General features: G+C 33.9%; 1 protein-coding gene and 1 long non-coding RNA gene across 2 annotated transcripts in view; one reads left to right on the forward strand and one right to left on the reverse strand.

Annotated features, from left to right (window-relative positions):
- LOC140636294 (uncharacterized) overlaps positions 1–682 on the reverse strand; it is a 54,832-nt gene extending 54,150 nt beyond the window's left edge. The window contains exon 1 of the long non-coding RNA XR_012033580.1: positions 584–682. This is a non-coding gene — a long non-coding RNA (uncharacterized lncRNA). The remainder of the gene's footprint in view (positions 1–583) is intronic.
- EYS (eyes shut homolog) overlaps positions 1–27,833 on the forward strand; it is a 1,513,100-nt gene that overhangs the window by 377,954 nt on the left and 1,107,313 nt on the right. The window contains exon 10 of the mRNA XM_072832461.1: positions 10,875–10,988. Within this exon, the coding sequence (XP_072688562.1) occupies positions 10,875–10,988 (114 nt within the window). The remainder of the gene's footprint in view (positions 1–10,874; positions 10,989–27,833) is intronic.

Below are 27,833 nucleotides of genomic sequence, written 5' to 3' on the forward strand. Positions count from 1 at the left end.
AATCAAATTAGAAATCTCATTTAAATTCCATCTACATTTTGGCAATGAAAGCTCTAAAGTCATATATATGCACACCTTAAATGCAGCTTATTGTTGTCAAATCATGCGGAACATAATCAGAAATTGAAAAGAATAAATCATAAATTTTATTTCTGACAAACTTGATATTCGTCATATCATTTGGAATTTAGTCTTTTGTTAATAAATTGTCTTACACAGGATTGGAAATGATTATCTGTCCTTTGAAGATACAATCCCATAGTCATTTTTGTGCATTCAGTCACTGATAATTTTTGATTCATTTACCAAATATTTTTTGAGCATCATTATGTGTCAGTAGCTATTTCAAGTGCCATAAATGCCAGAATATATATATATATATATATATATTTTATATATAAACATAGATAACATATATAAACATATATAAGCATAGATTTATAAACATATATAAGATATATATAAGATATATAAACATATATAACATATATATAAACATAGATTTTTAAGGAAGAGACAGATACATAAGCAACTACCTACGGAGGAAGGTATAAATAATACAGAAGATGGAAATGGCCTGTACCTGGAAAAAATAGGCAGAGGCTCCTGAGATGACTTTTCATCAAAGTTTTAAAAAGGAGCTTAGCTGGGATGCCTGGGTGGCGCAGCCGTTGGGCGCCTGCCTTCAGCTCAGGTCATGATCCCGAGATTCGGGATCGAATCCCGCATCAGGCTCCCTGTTAGGAGCCTCCTTCTCCCTCTGCCTGTGTCTTTGCCTCTCTCTCTCTCAGAGTGTGTCTCTCATGAGAAAATAAATAAATCTTTAAAAAAAGGAACCAGGCAAAATCACAGGCATTTAAAAAGTTGTTGGTATTGCTTGGAGGAGAAGGTGCATGAAAAGAAGGTCAGGATAAGAAAGATACTGCCTAGAAGGTAAGCCAGGTACAAGTTTTGATATTTCTGTAGACTATACCGGGAGCTTTTTACTTACTATACTGGGAGCTTTCTACTTTATTCTCTAAGTCTGAACTCAGACTAGAGCACTATACCCTAGGGGACTGTGTAAGGTTTAGTGAAAGTCACAAGAGTAACTGAAGCATCATCTTGTCAAGTTTCCATACAAATTTATATATACTGTGTTATAGAATGATCTATATCTTAATAAGTATTAAATATGGTTGTAAAATTCAAGATTTGCATGAATTTTAAAACTAAAGTGTCAAATTTGAAAAAAAAAAAAAAAAGAAAGAAGAAGAAGAAGAAGTAGAAGCAGCAGCAGCAGCAGCCACAGCAGCCTTGCAGCCTTACTGGTAGGTATACTGTCAGACACCTGGGATGTTCTGAGATGAAAAATCTCCTGTCTTCATGATTTAGCACTACATTAATGATGAGCTTCAAAATATGCGTAACGGGTGGGGATCAGTCGGAGACTGAAACTCCATCGAATTTGTCTTTTAGAAATATAGGCTGGTAACAGCATAGCATTCAGCTTGATTAGGGATAACAGGGGTCAGAGAGCTCAGAGACATGTTTAGGAATCATAACCTGAGGGAGGATGTGTTGTTCTCATTCACTAAGTGTGGAGATGAGGTGGACTCTTGTTTCTCAGACTTAACCAGAACGTGAGGAGTGTCATGTTAAGAATATGAATTAATATTTTATTATTTCCTTCTACTCTTTGGGAATTCCAGGGTTGTAGGAATTTTCATACCAGTATCGTATCAGCCACAAGACACAGGACTAATAAGGCCAACACAGCCTTCAGGTTTCTCATAATTTGACCAAAGACAGTCTTCTTCCTGACTTCTTGCCTTTCTTCTCACTCTATTGCTCTACAGAATCCAAGTGGCTTAACCAGAGAGCCCCTTTTCTTAGAGCACTTCATCCAAGTGGTAAAAATGCCTCCTGTGCTGAAGACTGAGAAAGTTTACTTTTCTTTTGGGAGGCCAATTAGTAGAAAATACAGCCTATGATCATAGGCCATAGCTCTTAAAAACCCTCTCATCATTTGTGACAGTGTAGCCACGCTCAGAGTGAGTTCTGACTTATTTTCTCCATGATAATAGTCTTGGATCAAGTTTTTCTTGCTTGGTTAACTTTGCTGAAACTTTTGCTTTGACAATACGCTTTCAGTTTCCATAAAATTACATCACCCTGTTCTGAGTATTTGTGTAACTCAATTATTTGCTGAAACAAACAATCAAAAAACATTTGATTTTATAGTGAAAGCAACATATCAGCTCCCCAGTATATATTAATATAATCTAAAACTTATTTTTAGCCAATGTTTATTGGACTGGAGGAAAAAATACCTTTTAGGGAAGATCTAAATTTACCTGCGCCCTTAGATATCCCATAATCCATTTATAAATATAGTTAAAAAGAAATATTGTTAAATATTGTTAAAATATTTATAAATATTGTTAAAAAGAAACTAGTACTAAATTCCTATGGAGTAATTTTTACTCGTTTGAACTTTAGTGTGCATAAAAACCAGATTATATTGATGCAAACTTTAAGAAACAGCTATATGAAACTCATCTTGTGTCACCTGCAAAGATGTCTTAGAGAAGTTACCCATACCCTCTCTAAGAAGACCTTCTAGAGACATTTCTTTCTGGCTTTGGGATTAAGAGCAATTACTCTTCCTCTGGAATCAATAATGCATTGTTACAAAATGAGCACTGCTAATGGTGTAACTGGTCACCAGCTTTTCTTCCACACTGTGTGCTAGTAATATTTGGATCAAGTTAGTGGCCCTTCTGAAATCCTTTTTAGCCGTCTTCTTGAATTCCTTTTATAAACCCACATCTGCAATAAATTCACAAAACTCAAAAGAGCAAATAACATTTTTGAATGAGCAAATAAGGCCTAACAGAAAAAAAAATAAGGAACTGTTTAAAAATGCTTGTCTCTATTTAGCAGACCTGAAGGTAGAGAATCTGTTGTTTTTTATTGAAAGTTGTTTTGATTTTATTTACCATGTTCAATGCTCAACTTGTTTTTGTTTGTTTGTTTTTAAATAAATACTGTAACAATTTCAATAACATTTTGTGAAAATATCTCCTCTCTCATGAAATACTTGAATGTAAATGTATAAGTTTATATAAGGTTAGTGTGAAACTCATAAAAATAACTAGTTCTTTGACTATCACTAGGTAAGCTAGGATACGTGGTTCTCAATTTTATAATCACTACAACACAGAAGTTAAACCTCAGTTTTCTTGAAATATAAAGTTTTCCTTATTTCTTTATTTCTTTATTTCTTTCTTCTATATTTTCTTTATATTTCTTGAAATATAAAGTTTTCAGTGTTATATTCAGCCATGATTGCTATAACATCATTCTGCAAATTATTCAATTATGCAAAAGAGATTTTGTAGCTAATTGTAAAAAACCTATTTTAGTATATTTTGAAGTTAATTTATAATCATTACCTCTACTTGATTAAGATATTTGAATAAGATAATAGTGGTTTCTATAAAAATAAGGAATTATATAGAGCAGAAATATGGACTTAACAAGAGAAAAATAAATTCCTTTAGAAAAAGTTGAAAGCTGATAAATTGTAAAATATGCTTATCAATCTCTTGCAAATTTGAAATATATATACAACATATATATATGCGTATTGTGATATATTTTATATTTGTGTATATATATGAGTATATATATATATTTGCATATACTTATATAATCAAACTGAGAGCCTGAAGGTGGTATTTTATTCAACTCTGTTATAGATACTATAGCTTATATGCCAAAACAGAGCATGATTTCCCATTTTGCAAAATAAAAGATTGCTTCTTTTAACTGTGAAAAAATGTTTTATTGAGTTTCTGTGCATCTCTCTCTTCCTATGATTTTAGAAACAAGTGATTTTTCAGACAAAAGTTTAAAGTAATGGTCTCTAAAATTATCTATTTTAGTTTATGGTTTACATATCTCCAGATCAAACCAGCTGTGTCACAATTACACAGTGTTTACAATCTTTACATCTACTTACTTCTGTAGTCCCTATAACAACCTTAGAAAGTGGGTACTGTTCTTATCTCTATTTTAAAGGTGTGGGATTTAGATAAATAGAGGGTATATTAAGTTGCTTATGTCTCTCATCTGGTAAGTGACAGCTATAATTCAAATCCAAGCAATCGCTGTTAGATTTCTTATTCTTTATACTTTATTCATTTTAATGTAATCTCTCACTCTAGAACCACCCCATATATTTCTGGCTATTTATACCCATAGACTAATTCATTTGATTACCAAAAGACATGTGGCTTTCCCCTCATAGCCTCTTCTGGATCTCTCTATAAAAATGTTGCCTATTGTAATGTCTCCTGCCAAGGACCTTGAGTCCCTGAAATTTCTGTGAAGGAGCCTTTTCAAAGTTCATTCCGAAAAGCTGAGACAGGAGCTCCAAAGCAAATCAGTCTGGGTTCCCTAAATCATACCACTAATCCATTTACCTATCTGCCCACTTCTTTGCGTGTACCAGTCAGGCCTGTCCTTAAGAAGATTTGAGACAACTAAAATAGAATATAGAAACTTAGTCCCTAGGTGCCTGGGTGGCTCAGCGGTTGAGCATCTGCCTTCGGCTCAGGGCGTGATCCTGGGGTACTGGGATCAGATCCCACATTGGACTCCTTAAGTGGAGCCTGCTTCTCCCTCTGCCTGTCTCGCCTCTCTCTCTCTCTCTCTGACTCTCATGAATAAATAAAATCTTAAAAAAAAAAAAAAAGAAACTTAGTCTCAATGTCAAAGCTAGAGGGAACAAAGTGTGGGTTTATAAAAGGAATTCAAGAATATGGCTAAAAGGCCATATCTTAAGGATTTTAGATGGACCACTAACTTGATCCTCTTAGAGAGGATATGGGTAACTTCTCTAAGACATCTTTGCAGGTGACACAAGATGAGTTTCATATAGCTGTTTCTTAAAGTTTGCATCAATATAATCTGTTTTTTTTTAAGGTTTTAATTTATTTATTTATTTATGATAGTCACACAGAGAGAGAGAGAGAGAGGCAGAGACATAGGCAGAGGGAGAAGCAGGCTCCAAGCACCAGGAGCCCGACGTGGGATTCGATCCCGGGTCTCCAGGATCACGCCCTGGGCCAAAGGCAGGCGCCAAACCGCTGCGCCACCCAGGGATCCCTATAATCTGGTTTTTATGCACACTAAAGTTCAAACGAGTAAAAATTACTCCATAGGAATTTAGTACTTGTTTCTTTTTAACTATATTTATAAATGGACTGTGGGATATTTAAGGGATAGAAGTGGGAACCTAGAAATATAATTAAAACCCAACTTCATGTTATGCAACAGAGGCCAATGATTTGGCAACAAAGTTAAATTTTATGGGATTAGTGTTTCAGTGGATGCTAGAGGATTCTGGTTATCATATGTAATTTCTATTAATCTGTTTTAGAGTTCTGAGACTTTCTTTAGTCATCTAATACCTACTATTAAGCCCAGTTAGAAAATTTTCATTTCAGTTATTTCAATTTTCAAGTATAGAATTTATTTATTTATGTATTTATTTTTTTATAGAATTTATTTTTAATTGTTTATTTTATAGTTCTTCTCTATTGGAATTTCATACTTGCTATGAACTTTTCATCATATTTTAATCTTTAAATACAGTGTTCTTTAATTATCTGAACCTATTTCTTAATAGGCTTTCTTAATATTGGACAAAATAGAGTGTAAGACAAGAAATGTTATGAGACAGCAAAATTTCATGATGACAAAAGGATCAATACATCAGAAATACATGACAACTATAAGTATATGCATTATCTATCAACAAAACTCCAATATGCACTAACCAAAAATGAAATTTCAAAAGAGAAATACATTAATTAAGAGGTATTGGAGATTTCAATAACTTCAGCATAATAACCAAAAGAACAGCTACATGAAAAATCAGTAAATATATGGAAGAGAGAACATTAACCAACAGGTCCAACTGACATTTATAGAAAACTCCACCCACCTACAGCCAAATGAGAGAATATGTATTCCTTTTAAAGACACATAGAAAATCCTCCACATGGACAATATATTAGGTTTAAGAAGATCACAATGGAATTAACTAAAAACTCCAGAAAGGCATTTGGGAAATTAAACTACATCTAAATAACACAAAAAAATATGACAGGAGATATTTGTTTTTTTGTTTTGTTTTGTTTTGTTTTGTTTTAAGATTTTAAAGACAGGGAGAGGGAGAAGCAGGCTCCCTGCAAGGAGCCCAATGCTGAACTCGATCCCAGGACCCCAGCATCATGTCCTGAGCTGAAGGCAGACGCTCAACCACTGACCCACTCAGGTGTCCCAACAGGAGATATTTGAAAAAAATTTTTGAGTGGAATGGAAATGAATACAGAAAATCAAAATGTATGCTACAAAAGTGTTTAAAGTGTATGGCTTTCAATGTTTATATTAGAAAAAAGTACCTAAAGTCAGTCATCTAAGCTTATACCTCGACAAGCTTGAAAAGAAAAGAAATTAAATCCATAGGAAATTGATGAGAAAAACAACTTAGAAATCAGTAAAGTAGAAAACAGAAAACAATATGGGGAATCAACCACTCAAAAATCTGGTTTTTTGAAAAGATTATAGAATTGATAAATCTTTAGTTAGACTAAGAAAAGAGAGACAGAGACACATACATACACTTTATCAATACCAGGAATGAAAGGGGGACATCATTACAATATTACAGAAACTTTAAAAGATCATAGGAAATATTATGAACAACGTCACGCCAACAGATTAGAAATCATAGAAGAAATACAAAATTTCTGTCTCCTCTTGCCCTCTATGTACAGGGGCCAATTTGCAAGCTAACAGTAACTTAAAGAATCTAGGAATTGAGAAGGTTTAATCTGTTTGTTTGTTTTTTTTTTAAGGAATTTCAGAAAGGACTCAAATATATATAACGGACTGTTTCTCAAGGAAAGGCATCAGAGATACTCAATTTGGTTAACATTATACAATCATATATAAACAGTCATGCATGTGTTTAATTTTAAGGAAATAATGTAAATTTTGAACTCTTCTAGGTTCACTGAGAGGAGAATAAAGCCACAGTTGTAGTTACATCAAAACAAAAACAGAAAGAGTAAATACCTAGTTGACAACATTAGGTGCTGTGTTGATTTTTTGCAGACAAGTTGAAAATCTTATATATTCTGAACATAATCTTAGACTTAGCTGCAATGTGTATCAGTGACACATTTATAATGAAGTGAATATTTTGCTTGTTTCTAAATAATAACTGTGAGATTGAGATAGATGAGTGTCTAAGTGATGCCTGTGCAAATGGGGGCACTTGTGTTGATCTTTACAGAATCTTTAACTGCCTGTGTCAGAATGGATTTCAAGGTAGGCACACATGCTAACCAAAACTATGATACCTGAAGGTTAATTTGAGGTGGAAGTAACTCCTTATTTTTAGAAGATACAATTCATCTAGCAGACATGGATATTAATTTATTTTTCCACTAGAACAGATTGATATATAATATCTGTTTAGATTATTTTACAATATCTTCACATAATCACAGAAATAGGTATATTTTGTGTTGAATGAATATTTTGCTTTGTAAATAAACCAGTTTTTTTTAATATTTATCAACTGAAATCCATTGCACTTATATTTATTATGATTTTTTAAGACTTACCTATTTTATTTGAGAGAGAGATCAAGCATGCACATGTGAGTGGGGAAAGAGGCAGAGGGAGAAGAAGAGAGAATCTTTGGCAGACTTGGTGCTGAGCATGGAGGCAGAGGCCACAGGGCTAGATTTCATGACCTCGAGATCATGACCTGAGCTGAAACGGAGAGTCAGGCACTTATCCGACTTCACCATCCAGGCACCACCCTCATTACATTTATACTTAAAACTTTTAATATTTCTTTTTATACCACATTCCATTCTGTTACTCTGGTAACTCTTACGGTAGCCCTTGTCATTATATATTTACTTATTTTGATAAAGAGCTTGTTTATGTTTTTAAATATTTATGTTTTTTTGTTGTTGTTTTTGTTTTTGTTTTGTTTTGTTTTTTACATTAAGAGGAAACTTCAGTAATAGACCTTTGTTTTCCAACATTGGAAAAAGTAGTAAGACCCTTAATACTTTATATGCAAGCAAGTACTCTCAAATACTATCATTTTGAGCTGAAATGTTGTCCAAAATCTAACTTCCAAAGACTGTTCCTAATTCTAATTCTATGTGAATGATTCAAAAATAAAGCCCTGCATAATCTTTAAGCAGTAAGAAAGTCAAATTTGTTTTGAAAACCATGAATGAAACAACTAATTTTTTCCTATTAAATCTGAGAAACTGGTTTTATTTGTTTAACTTTAAGAATGAACATCTTCAAGGGCACCTGGGTGGCTCAGCTGGTTGGGTGTCTGACTTCCACTCCAGTTGTAATCCCAGGGTCCTAGGATAGAGCGCAGTGTCTGGCTCCTACTCAAGGAAAGCCTGCTTCTCCATTTTTTTTTTTTTGTCCCTCCCCCTCTTCATGCTTTCTCTCTTTCTCTCTCTCTCACTTGCTCTCTATCTCAAATAAAATCTTTAAAACAGGGATGACTGGGAGGCTCAGCAGTTGAGCCTTTGCCTTCAGCCCAGGGTGTAATCCTGGAGTCCCAGGATAGAGTCCCACATGGAGCTTCCCTGTCAGGAGCCTGCTTCTCCCTCTGCCTGTGTCTCTACCTCTCTCTGTGTCTCTCATGAATAAATAAATCTTAAAAAAAATATATAAAAATAAAAAAATTTTAAAAATCTTTAAAATAAGAAAAAGAATTATCATCTTCAGATATTGTGTGGTCACCTATTAAAACTTAATGTACTATTTATCATCAATAAAAACTCAAGATACTTTCTTTTTTTTTTTTTTTTAATTGTATTTATTTTGCTATGCGAGACACAGAGAGAGAGGCAGAGACACAGGCAGAGGGAGAAGCAGGTTCCATGCAGGGAGCCCCACGTGGGACTCGATCCTGGGTCTCCAGGATCACGCCCTGGACTGAAGGCAGCGCTAAACCGCTGAGCCACTCAGGAATGCCCACGAAGATACTTTCTTAAAATTGTATGATGCAGAGCAAAAAACAATTTCTATTGGAGAAGTGAATTTTGGCATATGCCCAACTATAAGGAACAAACCAAGGTTTTTAAATGTGCCACTTTTTTTCCTACAAAGTTGATTCATAAGGAAAATTACCAAATGAATAAATTTAAGGTTTAAACAAAGGTATTTATTCACACATATTATTATTTTTAATTTTCACTTTTTCCTCATTTTAACTTGATGTTCTTTTTTTTTTAAAGATTATTTATTTATTTATTCATGAGAGACACACATTGAGAGAGAGAGGCAGAGACACAGGCAGAGGGAGAAGCAGGCTCCATGCAGGGAGCCTGACGTGGGACTCGATCCTGGGTCTCCAGGATCAGGCCCTGGGCTGAAGATGGCGCTAAACCGCTGAGCCACCCGGGCTGCCGTAACTTAATATTCTGTCATATTTTCACTTAATATTTTGTCAATGATAATAATACAAATGCATTTTCTATTTAGTTAGATATGCTTTTCCCCATTTAGATATCTATTATATTAATTTTTCTCCAGCCCAGATTCATTTCACCATTTTAGAGAAAAACATTTAAGAATATTAGAAATATATCTATTCATCTAATTTGTGGATACCATGTGTTTTATGTCAATGCCAATTTTTCTATTCTTGTTTAAAATTGGCAAAAAAAATACCTATCAAAATTCTTAAGAATCAATTCAGTGTCAGTTTAGGCTATATTTTCAACTCTTTGCAAATTAACAAACAATCCAAGTGACATAACATAACATAAAAGTCAGTTTTAGCAACACAGCTCTAAGTGGAACATCAATGGAAAATCTGCACTGCAGAACTAGTTAAAAGAAAATATTAAGAGGTATCTAGCTGGCTCAGTCATAGAGCATACGACTCTTGATCTCAGGGTTGTGAGTTTGAGTCCCACATTGGGCATAGAGATTACTTTTTAAAAAAGGAAAAGAGGGGTACCTGGATGGCTCAGTGATTAAGCATCTGCCTTTGGCTCAGGTTGTGATCCCAGGGTCCTGGGATGGAGTCTGGCATCAGGCTTCCCAGAGGAAGCCTGTTTTTCCCTCTGCCTATGTCTCTGCCTCTCATTGTGTGTGTCTCATGAATAAATAAAATCTTTTTAAAAAAAGGAAAGGAAAAAATAAAATGTGAAAAATATATAGTTAATGAATACTTATGGTTTATTTTCTTTCCATATAGACTTGCTTTGTGAAAATAATAAAAAGAAATGTGATTCATCCCCCTGCCTTCATAGCACTACATCTACAGAGTTCATGGATAAATTCAAATGTTTGTGTCCCACTGGCTTTATTGGTAAGTAGCATTTGGCAACTGTGCCTTATAAAAAACATTTAGCCCTGGTGAACATACATCAGGATGCTATTGATTCACTAGTATTTCCTTTTTGTTCCTTTTTTATTTCCCTTAGACTAACATTTGATTTGCATCTCAATAACTTGAAATATCTATTCTGTCTCTAGACTCCAAAGCAGAACATAAATTATTTCACATGTAAGGAGACTTTGAAGTCCTACCGATTCAGAGGAAATTAGTCTGCATTTAGTAATTCTAAGAGAAGTTGTTGCAGTTTGTAGTAAGGTGACATGAATTGATTTTGACACTAATATATGTGGCATTTTTATTTGAGGAGTTTAGTCTCAGATATCACTCCAAAAGGAGTAAAAGATTTGGACAAATTTAAGAATTATAACCTGGCACCTGGTTGCCTTATTAAAACTTAATGTTTTTTATTATTTTTTCAAAGGTTCAAGATGTGAAATAGATGGAGATTTGTGTGTTTCACATCCATGCAAGAATGGAGCTACCTGCATTGACCAACCTGGTAATTACTTCTGCCATTGTGTGGCTCCATTTAAAGGTAATGAACACCAAGGGAAAAGGAAAAGCAAACATAATTAACTTTAAAAAGTATTTCTGTCTCTTATCTGAACTCATTTCAGTCTTCCAAAAACATTATTAGTCCTTCATTTGCTTAAAGTCAGCTTCTAAAGTGACCGAGTTATCCCTTTGGCAGAAACTAGAGTGAAATAAGCTTTGTTTATACATCCACTAAAACAGAGGAGTTTCTTGTTTTTCTATTGGAAAGGCCACCGATACAGCCAAATGATAAAATGAAAAGTAAGGAATTTATTACCAGTTTATAGAATTATATTTTAAGTATTTTTTCTACTAATTCAATTTCTCATGAAACTGTTAGATTCTTTCTTTCTTTCTTTCTTTCTTTCTTTCTTTCTTTCTTTCTTTCTTACTAAACTAAATATTGTTTGTAAATCATTGTGCAAACTAGTGTATAAAAAGTAAATCACTGGATACTTCCTTGGACTTCGGTATCTTTTTTCTGAGGTATGGAATTTAAATTAGCCGGGGTTCGCCGGAGAAGCAGAACCAATGGGAGATATATCTATTTATCTGTATCTATGTATTATAGCAATTCATTATGAGGAATTGGCTCACACAGTCATGGAGGTTGCAAGTTTCATGTTCTGCTATTTGCAATCCAGAAACCCAGGAGAGCCAGTGATGTAATTCTAGTCTTGAATCAAAAGGCAAGAACCAGAGGAGTGGATAGTATAAAGCTCAGTTCAAGGACTGGAGAAAACCCACACCTCAACTCAGCAGATAGGCAGAAAAGTAGCACATCCTCCCTTTCTTTAGTTTTTGTGCTACTCAGGACCTCAATGGATTGACTGATGCCTGCCCAGTTTGGGAACTGCAATCTACTTTACTGAATCTACTGATTCAAATACTAATATTGTCAGGAAACACCCTCACAGACACACTTGGAAATGATGTTTAATCTGAGCACCCTGTGGCCCAGATTGCCACATAAAATTAACCATTGCATTGTTCAACTAAATACAATCAATCTAGATTTTGTAAATATTGTATCTAATTTTTCTTAGATCTTCCTATAATTATTAATGAAAAAATATGACTGCTGACAAATTTCAAATATTTTGTATCTATATAAACTCACTGAATTATAGTTCTCTTATCTATTAAATGGAGATATGAATATACTTACTTCTTTGTTTTGAATATAGTAAGAAATATTCCATTGCCTACCAGAAATTAATAATAATCAACTTTAAATAATTTTCTTATATATAAAGACACACTAACATATAGCACATATATAACATATATGTTAGTATATATGTATATGTACATATATATGTATGTATATATACACCATGAAATAGGCACTATTTGCAAATGTTTGATTAGGTATGACTTAGTACATATTTATTTTATTATACATCTTTAAAGGTACATAGAAAATTACTAAGCAATCCCAGTAATGTTAAAAAAATAGATTTCATTTGAAAAATGACAAGTTTGACCATTACCTGGACCTTAGTTTCTTATACCATTCTTCAATAAAAGAATTGAGAGTTCTTTAGAGATCCAGCTGATTCTAGGACTAAAACACAGAATATACAAATGAGTGTGGAAAGTCTTATAATGCCAGAAAGCAATGAGGTACTCAACAAAATGATGAGAGTATGTCCAAGGGACACATGAGCCCACTGCCAAAGCTAGAGTAATTTGAGCAAGAAAATAAAGAAGTAACGAATTATTACTCAAAATATAAAATAAATACCCATGAGTCCAAACTGAGAAAAATCAATGATTGATAAATAAATGCATGAGAATCATAGATACATCTTTTATACAAAATAATTCCAAATAATTTATGAAGATACTTTGCACTCAAGGAGATAGAACATAACTTCCCACCTCTTAAGTTTGGGCTACGCTTAGTGACTGTCTTCCAAAGTGCACATCTTGGAAATGGGGGTTTGGAGAGAGTAACTTTACAGTGGAGAAACCTGACAAACACTGCCTAACACAAATGACCAAAGTTAACATCAACAGTGCTGAATCATATTAAGAGCATAGACATTTGATTCGAAGTAATGAAAATGACACTTTATCATAGTGATTTTTTCTTAAAAACACATTACCCCAGTCTAATCATGATAAAGTCATCAAACATATCCCAATTCTACAGAATACCTAACTAGTACTCCTTGAAACTATCAAGGTCATGGAAAGTAAGGGAAGTTTGTGCAAAAGATTTTTAGTTAAATATAGTAATAATTATTTATTTTTTGCTATTGTCATCATTGCCAAAGGAAATAGATCCAAAAAGTATTCCTAAGACTGATGTCTCTGGGTTTACTGCCTATTTTTCTTGTAAGAATTTTGTGGTTTCATGTCTTAAGTTAAAGTCTCTGAGTTTACTTTTGTATATCGTGTAAGAAAGTGTTCCAATATTTTTTTAAAGATTTTGTTTATTCATGAGAGACACAGAGAGAGAGAGAGAGGCAGAAACACAGGCAGAGGGAGAAGCAGGCTCCCCACAGGGAGCCCAACATGGTACTGGATCCTGGGTCTTCAGGATCAGGCCCTGGGCTGAAGGCAGCACTAAACCACTGAGCCATCCGGGCTGCCTGAAAGTGATCCAATTTGATTATTTTGTGTGTAGCTGGTCAGTTTTCCTGAAGGAACTCATCAACAGAATGAAAAGACTGCCTACTGAATGGGAGAAGTTATTTGCAAATGATATATTTCAAAAGGAGTTAATATCCAAAATATATAAAAAACTCACACAGCTCAACACCAAGAAAACAAAAACATGCAGTTAAAAAAATGGGCAGAGGACCTGAATAGTCAGACACTTTTCCAAAAAAGACACACAGATGACCAATAGACATATAAATAGATGCTCAATATCACTGATCATCAGGGAAAGGCAAATCAAAACCACAATGAGACATCACTTACTCCTGTCAGATTGGCTAGTATCAAACAGATAAGAAATAAAAAGTGTTGGCAAGGATGTGGAGAAAAGTGAGCCCTTGTTCACTGTTGATGAAAGTGTAAATTGGTACAGTCTCTATGGAAAACAGTATGGAAGTTCTTCGGAAAGTTAAGAATAAAACTACCATATGATCCATCAATTCCACTTCTGGGTATTTATCCAAAGAAAATGAAAACACTAATGCAAAGATGTATATACACCCCTATGTTCATTGCAGAATTACTTACTATAGCCAAGTTACAGAAGCATCATAAGTGTTCATCAATAAATGAAGGGATAGGGTGATCCCTGGGTAGTGCAGCGGTTTGGCGCCTGCCTTTGGCCCAGGGCGCGATCCTGGAGACCCGGGATCGAATCCCACGTGCTCCCGGTGCATGGAGCCTGCTTCTCCCTCTGCCTATGTCTCTGCCTCTCTCTCTCTCTGTGTGACTATAATAAATAAATAAATAAATAAATAAATAAATAAATAAATAAATAAATTTTTAAAAAAGGAAAAAATAAATGAAGGGATAAAGATGTGGTATACAGCAGAGGGCATATAATAATTGTAGTAACTCTATAGTGACACATGGTCATTACACCTATCGAGGTGAGCATTTCATAATGTAAACAAACGTTGAATCACTATGTTGTATGCCTGAAACTAAGGTAATATCATATGTCAAGTATACTTCCAGGAAAAAAAACAAAATACAAGGAAAATCTGAGAAATTTTCAAAGCCAAAGGAGCCTGAAGAAACATGAGTACTAGTAGCTTGTGGTATCCTGCATTGTATCCTGGAAAAGAAAAGCCACTAGTTTAAGACTAAGGAAATCCTAGGGTATCTGTCTGAATCTCCCTTTCAAGCATCCAACTCTTGATTTCAGCTCAGGTCATAGTCTCCATAGTCTACATCCATGAGATAGAGCCTCATGTCTGGGCTCTGTGCTCAGCAGGGAGTCTGCTTGAATTTTTCTCTCTCTCTGTTCCTATCCTTACTCTGACTCTCAAATAAGTAAATTAAAAAAAAATAAAAGACTAAGAAAATTCAAATAAAATATGGATTTTGGTTAATAATAGTGTATCAATATTGGCTAATTTGGTGTGACAAAAGTTCTGCACTAACATCAGATTATTAGTAATAGTGGAAACTGGTTGCAGAGTATACAATACCCTCTGAACTATCTTTGTAATTGTTCAGTAAATTTAAAACTATTCTAAAACAAAAAAGTTTAATTAAAAAGTAAATGATCACAAATAAATAATTTCTGATTCAAAATAACTTATACTTAAAGAAAACAGAAAATATGTAAAACAATCATTTTAGGTCATCATAAATGTTTTACCTTTTCATATACTAAATATTGTAGTCCACTAATTATAACAAAGGAAAATTTCTTTCTTTTTTTTTTTGAAAAATTCTTTAGTTAATCGTAATGCCATAGATTCGTAAAACAAATAAAATGCTTAATGGGTTTTCACACCAAGACATGAATAAAATATAAAAGCAAAAACAAAGTTAAAATGATATAAAATGGATGTTCCTAATAATGCATATAGTATTTTTTCTGGAAATAATGGCATGTAATGAAATTTATACTACTAGAGATACACTATACAATCAAACACACATTTTTGACAATTTTTAACTCATTTTATATTATTATACTTCTGTCTGCTAGAAAATTTGTCTTGTGTAGCAGAACCTAATTGCTTATTCCTCTTTTTACTTTGCTTCTGGCATAAGCCCAATTATCTTCCATATATTTGGGACCGTGTGAATTAATCCCAACCGATAGAAAATTGATCAAATTTTTTTTTTTGATCAAATTTTTAATCTTGTACTCTGGTCCATAAAAACTGTTCTATAAATCTTTTGTTCCCTTTATTCTTCTCCACTCTTGTTGGAAGTGAGATATCTAAAAAACTAGAGGAAAGAAGAACGAGAAGATTGAAAAGCATGGGTCCCTAAATCTCCCAAGTAGAAATATGTCCATGGGTCAGAAATACTCCGATTGTACTGAGTGAACAAAAAGACATGAAAGTTTTTATTGTGGTAAGCCATTAAAATTAGAAGTGCTTTTTTTTTTCTTTGCAGCAACTAACATTTTTCCTAAAATTTACCCCTTTAGTGCTCATAAACACTTCCTTGAAAATTTCATGGAATTGATTTTTAAAATGCCATAAATAAATATATTTTTTGGAAAACATGTCTGTTTAATACAGTTATGGATCATTTCTACAGGAAATATATATATATATGCATATATATAATTTTTTCTTTTAAATTTGTAATTTTTTACTTTCTAATTAAGTATAAGATTGTTAGCAATTTTGCAATGTTCCAAAAAGAAATAAAAATAATATACAAAGGGCAGCCCTGGTGGCCCAGCGGTTTAGCACCACCTTAAGCCCAGGATGTGATCCTGGTGACCAGGGATCGAGTCCAACATCGGGCTCCCTGCATGGAGCCTGCTTCTCCCTCTGCCTGTGTCTCTGCCTCTCTCTCTCTCTCTCTGTCTGTCATGAATAAATAAATAAAATCTTTTTTAAAAAATACAGAAAAAGGAAACTTCAGCAAAATACACTAAAAATCATAAGATTAAATTTAAAAAAATATTTAGGTGATTTATTAATTCAGTAAGGTTAGTTATTTTGTATTGAGTAGACAATTTAACAAACTATGTCCCAGGTAGGAAAATCCAGGCCCTTCCCTATTTTGTATATTTCACAAACATCACTACACTCATTAAGTTGTGTACTGTTGATGGCTGTTTCAGCTGCAACTGAGTGTATTTGCTCTCTGCCGGCAAAACCTAAATTATTTATTGCTTGGCCCTTTCAGAAAACATTTGCTGACCCTTGGTGTAGAAAATGATCAAACAATAACCTATTTTATAAGCTAGTTGTTGTGGCTATCTGTTGGTATAGTCCAAGTTTTATTTATTGGTCTTTATCTACACTAATATATATACTTTATTAAAGTATATAGAAAATCTTGCTCTTTATAGGAAATGTAAATTCTGCTCTACTATATTAGGGTAATATCCTGATTTTCATTTTCAGTAAAATTGATGCCAGAAAAATAATATACATGTTTGGGAATTTATAAATTACAAACCTCCCTTTTTTGGAAAATATAAAGAATATGTACAGTTACTGTATATCAAATATGTGGATTTGTAATAATACTTTGAGTGTTTAAGAATATACCCTGGTTAAAACATTTGCCACCTGTAGAAGTTATATTTCATTGCTAGTTATAACTTACTAAAGCATACACTAGAGAAATAAATTTATCCAAAAAGTAGATTGTGATTACATAGTCTACTTATGGGAACAATAGAAATAATTAGAAAAATCTTTGTATAATTATTCTGGAGAGCTGAATAATGCAGTGTTTTTATGCATGTTAGTTTCTAGCATTATAATTATAGATGCTCCACAAATAGCATATATTTCACACGTTATTAATGCTATATATCTCTTTTGAAATCTGTAGAATCTCTTTCTTCAATTTTTAAAAGAACAAATAAATATGGATAATAAGTTCCTTAATACAACAATTCTTTTTCCATGAGGTGTTCATCCACTAGAGTTGCTAGTGGTTAGTTTTGAATTTAATCTAGGCTCTCCTCCAAGTTCTAGTCTTAGGAACAAACTTAGAAAATAAATATCAAAGATGCATTTCCTTCAGAAAGAAGGGATATTATTATTTTGTTTTCTGTTTACTATGAACTGAATTTTTCTTCAGCAATGAACAGTGTTTTAGTAAATACAAATTGGTTTTCATCTTCTCTAATAGAGGTAATTTTTATGATTTCTGTCAAGAAAACCAAATGCTTTTCATGTAAGAAAGCAAGATATGGACTAGATGCATGTTCTACATTTTAGATACCACAATTTTATATTTTAATTAAACAAGAGGATACAAATCAGTCATTCACAATGAGCACTGTTGTCATTAACCAGTCTGCTGCCACAGTCAATCATTGCTTACTGGAGCACCCTCTAGTAAAGCCCTCTATACACAGCACTTCCAAAAAGAGTTCAGTAATAATAATTGATCTTGCTGTGCAAAATGTACCAAGTGTTGGTTTTTCATGTTTCCATGTGTGGATTAAATTGTAATAAATAATGCCTCAAAGTATAAATTTTCTATGTATGAGACAAAAAGAAAATTACTAATTATGCACATACATACACACACATATCTAGGATTAAATATACTTCTCTTCCCTCCAAAACTATATGCAATTGTGCATGAGTCCCTGTTCTTTAAATTCTAGTTATTACTCTTTATTTAAAGAATATAATCATATATGTTGACTAACTAGAATTTAAGTAAGAACTTGAAATTAAAAAAAGAAAATCTAAATAATAAAACTAAAAAAGTACAGGGAGAGGAAAAAAAATATATGTATAATCAGTGCCAACTGATACTATAGCCCTTACCCAATCAGCAATTTTAAATTCTAAAAGTTACAACCACAAAATATAATTGGAGTAAAGAAAAGATGATGATAACCACCTATAATGAAAAATGCTGCTGGCAGAAAATTGCTGCTGCCAGGACTGTCTTTGCCAGTAAAGCACTAAAAAGGTAGTCCATTGCAGAACTTGGAGTGTTTTCTTAGTAGCTGAAGAAGACCACAACTCTCAAAGTGCCTATTACACATTAGTGACACTTTGAGCTATATTAAGTTAATGTAATTGTCTATAGAAAAGTATGATTGATAAATCCAAAATCCTAAGTGGATATTTATTAGTAACTAATAAAATTGTTGATGATTGTATAATTCATAAAATGCACTATTTTCATATTGAATTTCATTAAATGAAGGAATCCTGGGAGAAAATAGGTTGGCATATATCATTGTTAAAGCAATAGTCTGTATTTTTAACATGTTTTGGTGATGAAAATTAAGCTGTTACCCTTTTCTTCTAAAATATAAAGGTTTCCAATATCTAATACAGAGAAGACCAGGCTTTGCTGTAAATTACTGTTTGTTTCTCAAGAAAATAAATGTTTAAACTAATAAGAATGTTATTTTAATAAGGCTACATATGTGCAAGTAGAATAGAAATATTGTTTGAGCAAATGTCTTATCTGCTAAAGCTTTAATGACACATGTCCCTAAATATGTAGCAATTAAGATAAAAGAGCAGAAATGGTAATTAGCCATTAAACATGTTTGCAAAAGAAAGTAAACATAGAAGAAAGGAAACTCAGCAAAATAAAAATGCCTAAGTGTGTTGAAAACTAGAATAATAATGCTGTTTTCTGGATAGGACACTCTGTTATGGGAACTTATAATTAGAAAGCAGACTTAAGTACATATTTTTAAGTGCTTTTGAAGTGAAAAAGACTAGAGTACAGATAATGGAGCAATTAGTTTTTCAGCCCTCACAGGCCATATCTCAGTCATTCTGGGTTTGAGCTACAATGGGGAGCTACAGATGCTGTAATTAAATGCTCCAGTCTAGTCAGTCTATAGCTATACTAAACATTCTTGGAGGACAAAATATTTTGGCTGGAAAATTTCTTCAACTCAACTACAGATCGGTTGAGTATATTAACAAAAATAGATTTGATTTAATTCACTTAATGAAAGTAATGTATTAATGGAGACATCAAATAAATCAGGATAACTGTAAAGTACTGAGTTCATAACAATACAATAGAAAAAATATTCATTTAGTAGTTAATGTTGATGATTCAGTCTCCTATTTCTTCTCCATAGCAATTTAAGCCAGAAGCTTGAAGTACATGTTGGTTTGAAAATGAGTATTATGTTCAACTTCTTGGTGATTACATCATTACCTTTAGTTTGACAGAAATTCTTAGATGCTGAGGCCATTTAGACATTAACAATAAAAGGAGGGGATCCCTGGGTGGCACAGCGGTTTGGCGCCTGCCTTTGGCCCAGGGCGCGATCCTGGAGACCCGGGATCAAATCCCATGTCGGGCTCCCTGTGCATGGAGCCTGCTTTTCCCTCTGCCTCTGTCTCTGCCTCTCTCTCTCTCTCTCTCTGTATGACTATCATAAAAAAAAAAAAAAAAAAAAAAAAAATTCAAAAAAAAAAAAAAAAAACAATAAAAGGACCCTGAGTAGAGGATAGGTATATTTCTTTGTATTATAAAGAGGGAATTAATTATGTATACTTATTTTATTAATTTCTTTCTCTGTTTTTAGAATTCATCAGTATTTACTATCCTGATCAAGTATTTATTTAATTGTATGATTTCAATCGCATTTTTTCAATTTATTATTTATTTATTTATTTATTTTTAAAGATTTTGTTCATGAGAGACACAGAGAGAGAGGCAGAGACATAGGGAGAGGGAGAGGCAGGCTCCCTCTGAGGAGCCTGATTTGTGACTCAGTCCCAGGAAACTGGGATCACAACCTGAACTAAAAGCAGACACAACCACTGAGCCACCCAGGTGCCCCCTATTTATTCATTTATATGAGAGAGAGAGAGAGAGAAAGAACGAGTGCGTGCGTGTGTGTGGGTGGGTGGGTGTATGGGCAAAAGGGAGAGGGAGAAGCAGAGACCCTGTTGAGCAGAGAGCCCAAAGCAAGGCTCAATCCCAGGACTCTAAAATCATGTCCTGCCTGAGTCAAAAGCAGATGCTTAACCAAGTGAGCCACTTAGGTGCTCCCAATTGCATTTCTTATTAATGAATCACAGTTATTACTTATCAATTTAATATCCCCTACCTTTTTTCTTGATAACCTATAGACTACATTTGTATGGGTAATTATATTTGATGATATTTTCTGTAAAAATAACATATCAAATGAAAAAAATATTGTCACAGACTATAAGTATGGAATGGATTATATTGAACATGCTATGGAGTTTAATCAACAAGATGTTGTAGAAATTCTTCCATCTGGGTAACCCAGCATGTGCAACGGTAGGATGACAGGTCTGGCAAATTCAGAGAAATGCTTAACTATAACCTACATTTTATACTAATCACTTTTGATTTGCATCACCAACAGGAAATAATGTACCCTTGATACTCTTAACAGTTAGGGAAAATTATAATTAAGTTGAAATTTACAGAGAAGGATTAGTTTACAATATATTCATAATAATAATTCATAATAATCTAAAACTGGAAAATGATTACACCACTCTTGTTTTATTTTCTTCTTCTTTTTTTTTTAATTCTTACCTTTCTTGGTTTCTAGGATATTACCCACCTTTAATTTCTGGTATTATTCAGCACCCTGTACTAACTCCTTTACCTTTTCATTATATATGCTTTTTAGGTTGATCAAATCTATCCACATGTATCAATGACTTCTTTCCCAGCATGTGGAGAAAAATAGACTTTTCCCTTCAACTTGAAAGAACTACATGTTGATGATTTCTAAACTGCTATGCATATCTTAGTATAATGAATGTTCCAAGAAGAAGTTTAAAATAAAATAGAGTGATCTGAAGCAAATGAAAGGATGGGAATTTGAAGGGCTCAAGGATATTCAGTGTACCCAAAATTTATCCTGCGGGCAAGGAGGTTGGAGTATTAAGTACAGTCCAAATCAGAAATGTCATCTAAGAACTACTAGGGCTAATAATAAGTCATTAATCTGGGAAAAAAAACATATACATTTTGAGAGTTGATCTAAACTGTGAAGTAGAACTCGTTTCTCTCTTACAGAAGAGTTACATGCCGGAAAAAGAAAAAATTCAGGTGCTTGCAACAATGAAGCTGTTGTCTAAAGTATAGTTTTGGAAGCAAAGTTTGAGGTAACTGGACAATATCAGATGATATTTAGGTGACAAACCAAACAAGATAAGCTCTTATGTTTGCATGTATAAACTGAGGAAAAGAAAAGTTATGTTCAGATTCCCAGGGTAGATAAAATGAGTTATTGCACTGGGGACGCAGAGGTAGAGAAAGTGTTTAATGAAGAGAGAAATCAGCAGAGATTCAAACATACTAAGTTTGTCAGACAATAAATTATTAAGGTAGAAGGCTCAATTAAATAATCCTAATATGTGTGTCTGAAGCACAGGAGAGAGTGGAAAGACTATGTTTACTAAAATATCAGTTAGAAAGAAATATATAGAATAATAAAGAAAGAATTCTTGGGATAGGCACTGAGGACACCTAAAATATAAAGAATGGATGGAGAAGAGAATACACAACGTGAGGCAATAGGAAAAGTGAGAGAAGAATGTTTCTATTGGGGAGAAATGATAAGACAGTGTCAAATATTTTTGGATAGCCCAGTATACTTTGGTATCAGTACAGTCCAGAAAAATAGAGAGGTCTTGAAGACCTTCATAAGAAAATATTCATAAGAAAAGTTTAGTTATTGATGTTGATATTGAATGAGACATGGAGTATATATAGATTGGAATGTGGAGGTAGCAAGACTAAATTACTCTTTGAGAATATTTGATAAGTTATGGGGAAAGGAGATATAAGTCTAAAGGGGAAGATTGAAAGACAAATATTTTTATCTCTGAAATTTTGAGTGGCTCATGAGATACATGGTTATCTTCCATTTGTTCTTCCAGATCTGCTCTATATCTAAGAAGCTAAATCGTACTATATATGTATCTTCTGCCTTCTTTTGAGTTTGTCCAGTGTGAAGTAAAAGGAAAGGAGGAGGACACAAGATGATTATTCACTCACTTCTCTTTGCAGATTACCACTGGCTGGTTGTGTCCCTTGGTGATAATCATATCTTCTCTAAGGCAATGATTTCCACATAGACTTTCTGTCTCAGGTTCCAGTACCAGCTTCCTCAACCCCTTCCCACTGAATGGCACAAAGACCACACTCTGTCCCTTGTGGTTTTAGTATACAAGTCAAGTATATGACATGTATACTAGTCTCATATTAAAGTCTCTTCAAATTTCCTATTTAGAGAACCTCATCCCATTCCTGCCAGGATACAATCACACATATTAACTTTTGTATCCTTATGGGATGATGTTAGTACAATCGTAGAGATTAAACCCACAAGAAACAGAACAGTTAACAGAGAGAGGGCAGTGGAATGTGGTGAGACAAAGATCTAGAAATATGGTGACAACACTAGCTATAGACAGGAGGAAGGACAGATGTGTCATTATTTTTTTTAAACTAACCAAATGGAAAAGATAGATGGTGATATTGGTAACACTTTACAGATTTGGGTAGGAATTTGGGAAAGTTATCATCTGATGACCTCTATTTTTGCCGTAACTCAAAAGCGTGGCTCTTTTCTATAAGTAATGGAAACAGTAACATGATTGAGAATCAGGGAGAGTGTAAACTGTTTCATATTTAGTTGATCATACATTTCCCTACATGCCAATGATACATTGATCTTTGAAAATGATCCTTCTAACCGCATGGTTCTATAGAAGCTGCTACTTTGACTATAGTTGGCATCTACTCTAAGCCAGAGTCAGAGACCATTCTTGAGATTTAAAATGAAAATTTTGAGAAAATGTTGCCTAGACTATTTGACATTCAAAACATGGAATGTGGGTCCACAACTATTGGCAAAAAATTACTTAACTTGGGGACAACAGTTTGGAAAAGCATAGAGGAAAGCAACAAGATAATATGGAAAACTAAGAAGAAACACAAATACGGCAGAGTTCTGGTGCCTAATATATTTGAACCCATCACACTTTTTCCATTCCTATGTTTTGCTGCTTGAACCAATAAATTTCTCACTGTTCCTATGCAGATCCTAGCTAGGTTCTATGTATCTTCTCTGAAAAAGTTTTTAATTGTAAAAACTAAGGCAGGATTGAGATTTGATCAAAGGTAGAGATCAGGGATCCCTGGGTGGCGCAGCGGTTTGGCGCCTGCCTTTGGCCCAGGGCACGATTCTGGAGACCCGGGATCGAATCCCACGTCGGGCTCCCAATGCATGGAGCCTGCTTCTCCCTCTGCCTGTGCCTCTCTCTCTCTCTTTCTCTCTGTGACTATCATAAATAAATAAAAATAAAAATAAAATTAAAAAAAAGGTAGAGATCATAAATTTATGTTGGCATCAGTCTTCAAATCTGTGTAATCTTTCTCCATCAGTGCCCAACAGCTGAAGAGGAGACACAGAGAGAAAAAAAAAAAAAAAACTTGAATTACCAGGAATTGAGAAAATACAGAGAAAATTATATGTATTGTGTGCCAGTGAGTAATAAGGGCAATTCTGTCCCACTTCTTAACCCTGAAATTTCAGTAGTATAGGGAAAAAAGCTGCCCTTCAGAGGGCTAAAAGCAATAGAACTAACTACATTGGAGAAGGTTTCAATGAATCAAGAAGATATATTGAGCATTATATATGTTCAATAAATAATACGTGAAGGTTGTTAATTGTGAAAGGTATATAGTATGACAGTATTGGGAAGATAATAGCAGTGAGATGTTGGTTCATGGGAGAAGCATAGGGCTGAATGGGAATAAAGGGATTAGAAAAAACTGCACAGTGAATATTTTGTTTTAGCAATTACCAGACTTTTCAGAGATCTGGGATAAACTGGATTTAGGAGAACTCACACAAAAAAAGGCAAAAATTAATCCTAGAAATTTCTAGGAACTCTCGAACAACATATAGACAAACTATTCCTCAGATGACAATTGTAAAGTCTGAACCAATTATAAAAACAACTCTTTGAAGGCACCAGTGGGTGACCAGAAGCAGGTAGGAATTGGAGAGGAATCATTTCATAAAAGAAAGAAACTTGATTGAACAGAATTTGTGTTTATATGGCTTTTTACCTGAGGGCACCTTCTGTCTGCACTGTATGGAGAGTGGAAATAATACAAAGCTGCAAGTGTGAAAGTAAGAACATACTTTGAGACTTCCAAGATAGCCTAAGTGATCCAAAAAAGGAGGAAATGAAATATGGAGGAAAAGTAAGATCTCATATAAACTGCAAAAACTCTAGTTTACCACTTGAATTGCACCCATGGAGAGGAATCCGAAGGTTCCCAATGAAAACAACCACTGAAACTATGAAGAACGAAGCAGTTTCCCCTGCTTCCAAACCATTGGGACTTTTAGTTCAGTTATGTTGACATCCTGCTATAATTAATACCGCCATTATTTAGTGGAAGAAAACAGAATCCAAACACAAATATCAAAATAAGGACAAAATATCATCACAGTTCAAGAATAAAATTAAATATTACTAGAGCGACTTCATTCTCAGAATACCTTCACTGTAAGATATTTTGAATGAAGTATTTCAGGCTGAAGGAAATAACACCAAATGGAAAGTCAGATTTATAAGAAGACATGAAGGTCTTGAAAATGAGAAATAGGTGAATATACAAAATATATCATTTTTCTTCTCTTAATTTATTTAAACATATATAACTGTTTAAAGCAAATTTTTATAACACTCAATTGTGTGATTTATAGCATAAGTGAGTATAATATCAATGACAACATTAGTATAGCAAATGGGGTAAATGAAATTAAATTAATGTAATATTCTTGTATTTTATGTGAAATAGTACAAATTAATTGTAAGTAGACTATACAGATGGAAATCCAAAGTGCAACAATTTAATAAATAAAGAGGCATGGCTGTGGTTAGAACTAATAGAATAATAAAAATATTTAAAAGAAAACAGAAAAATGTATTGACACAAAAGCCAAACCAACCAAACAAAAAGCAAAAGGCAAATTCAAAACAAAAGTCAAATGGTGGTCATAAATCCAACTATAGCATAATTAAAGAGAATGTCAATGAATTAAAAAAATTCAACTAAGTTTCACTTTGTCCAACTGTCTAAAAACCAAGACCCAACTTTATTTAGTCTCAAGAAATGCATATAAATATAAAGACATAGATAAACTGAAAAAAATGATAAATGTGTACTATTTTCTAAAAGCATAAAAATGTGATGAAGCTATATTCATATCAGAAAAAAAAATATTTCAGTCCAGAAGTAGAAAGTGAAGATCATAATAATAAAAGGTCAATTCATTAGTGATTTCAGCTTACATGTAGGACAGCAGGATCACCCCATCAAACACAGAATTAAAAAAGAAATAATAGGTTGTTGCTATAAGTCTGCACATCAGTTATTTATTACATGGATGAAGATAATTGAAACAGAAATTAGTATTTGGAGGTGAGGTGCTCTCATAGCTGAAACCTAGTATATGTGGCACTGGACGATTTTGGGAAGAGGATGCAAGGACAAGTGAGGCAATTTTAACGACGCCTAGAACAGTGAGGAAATTGTTATTAGAGTTTGGAGAAATTAGAATCATGGCATGCATCGAACAAATACTGGCAAGACTCTTGCCTGTGTTAATGTGGAAGAAAGAAAATACACAATGACCTCATAGACTTGGCAAAGAAGATTTCAGGGTAAAATGTTGAAATTATCAAATAGCTTCATTTAGTGGTCTACAATAAAATAGGAGAGGAAGTAGATGAGCTAACGATGAGACTGTTTTCAACCAGATTTTAGAAAACATATTTTTAACTCAGAACTGCTGTGTTGGAAAATAAATATGATTGTTATTTCCAGACTCTCCAGCTGGCAACAGATTTTCAAAATGGACTCAGGGCAATGATCAAATCTAGGATATTACCAGTGAAATTGAGCTTCAGGGGCGACACCAAAGGTGCATGGATTTAAAACCCTCTGTTAAGACAATAGAATAAGTTAAAGGAAAGGTACATAAACCCCCTCAGCTAGATGAAAATACTTCTAAAAACCTTAAGGACATAACCTAACTCTCACCCTAAGGTAGAGAGGAAATACTTCAAAGAAATGTTTGGGTCTGGCAGGAAGCAAGCTGAGAAAGTTACTCAGCTGCAAACATGAGCCATTACTTATGGCTAGTAGAGATCATAGAAGTACTATGGACCAGTTTTTACTACGTTTCTTTCTCCCTTTCCTCTCCCTTTTGAATGTGTGTCCATCACAGTGTTCTTGTCTCTGTCTCTGCTTTGTATATTGACAATATGAGTGAGCAGAAAATTTGTCTTTTTAATTTGTAGGTCTCTGAATCAAGAAAAGCTATACTCAAATGCTGAAATAAAGAAACTATAATCAAGTAGCCTCTCTACATCTGAATTGAATCTAAGTAATGATAGCCCAGATTTTAAGCCAATTCCAATAGGACAAGACATTTGTCAGGGAAAGGAATATATTTTTCACATGGAAGAAGTGAGTTATAGTGACCAGAGGTTGGACTACAGTAGATAATATCTTAAAATGGCCATTGATTACCCTTTTTGGTCAACTGGAGCTTACCCCTCTTGTCCATGTGTCTCTCCATATGCTTACCTTAGGCTTCCTCATAATATGGCAGTACAAGGATGATCAGATTTTTTTGTAAGTCAGATTTTGTAGAGCAGCACTTCTCAAATAAATATGATTTTGCCCTCGAGGGGACATTTGTCAAAGCCTAGAGCTATTTTGGAGGGGTGAGAGGGGCATCTAGTGGTTAGGTTAGCAGGTGAATTGTGCCCCTCCAAAATTTACATGTTAAAGCCCTAACCTCCAATACCTTAAATGTGACCTTATTTGGTAGTAGGGTCATTTCAGATGTAAGTAGATATGATGAAGTCATATTGATGTAGGATTAGCCCCTAATCTAATATGAGTGGTGTATCAGAAGGGATAATCTAGACACAGACGCACACTGCAGGAGATAACCATGTGAAGATAAAGACAGAGATCTGGTGACTCTTCTACAAACCATTGTATGCCAGTGATTGCTAGCCAAACACCACAAGCTAGGAGAAAGGTGTGAAACACAGTCTTTCAAAATCCTTTAAGCAACCAACCCTGGGTTCAAGGATTAACACCTTGATTTTAGGATTCTTGCCTCCAGAACCATAATAGAATAAATTTCTGCTGTGTAAGCTGTCCAATTTGTAATGAACCTCTGGCAAACTAA

The sequence above is a fragment of the Canis lupus genome, chromosome 7, assembly GCF_048164855.1.
Source record: "Canis lupus baileyi chromosome 7, mCanLup2.hap1, whole genome shotgun sequence".
Lineage (NCBI taxonomy): Eukaryota > Metazoa > Chordata > Mammalia > Carnivora > Canidae > Canis > Canis lupus.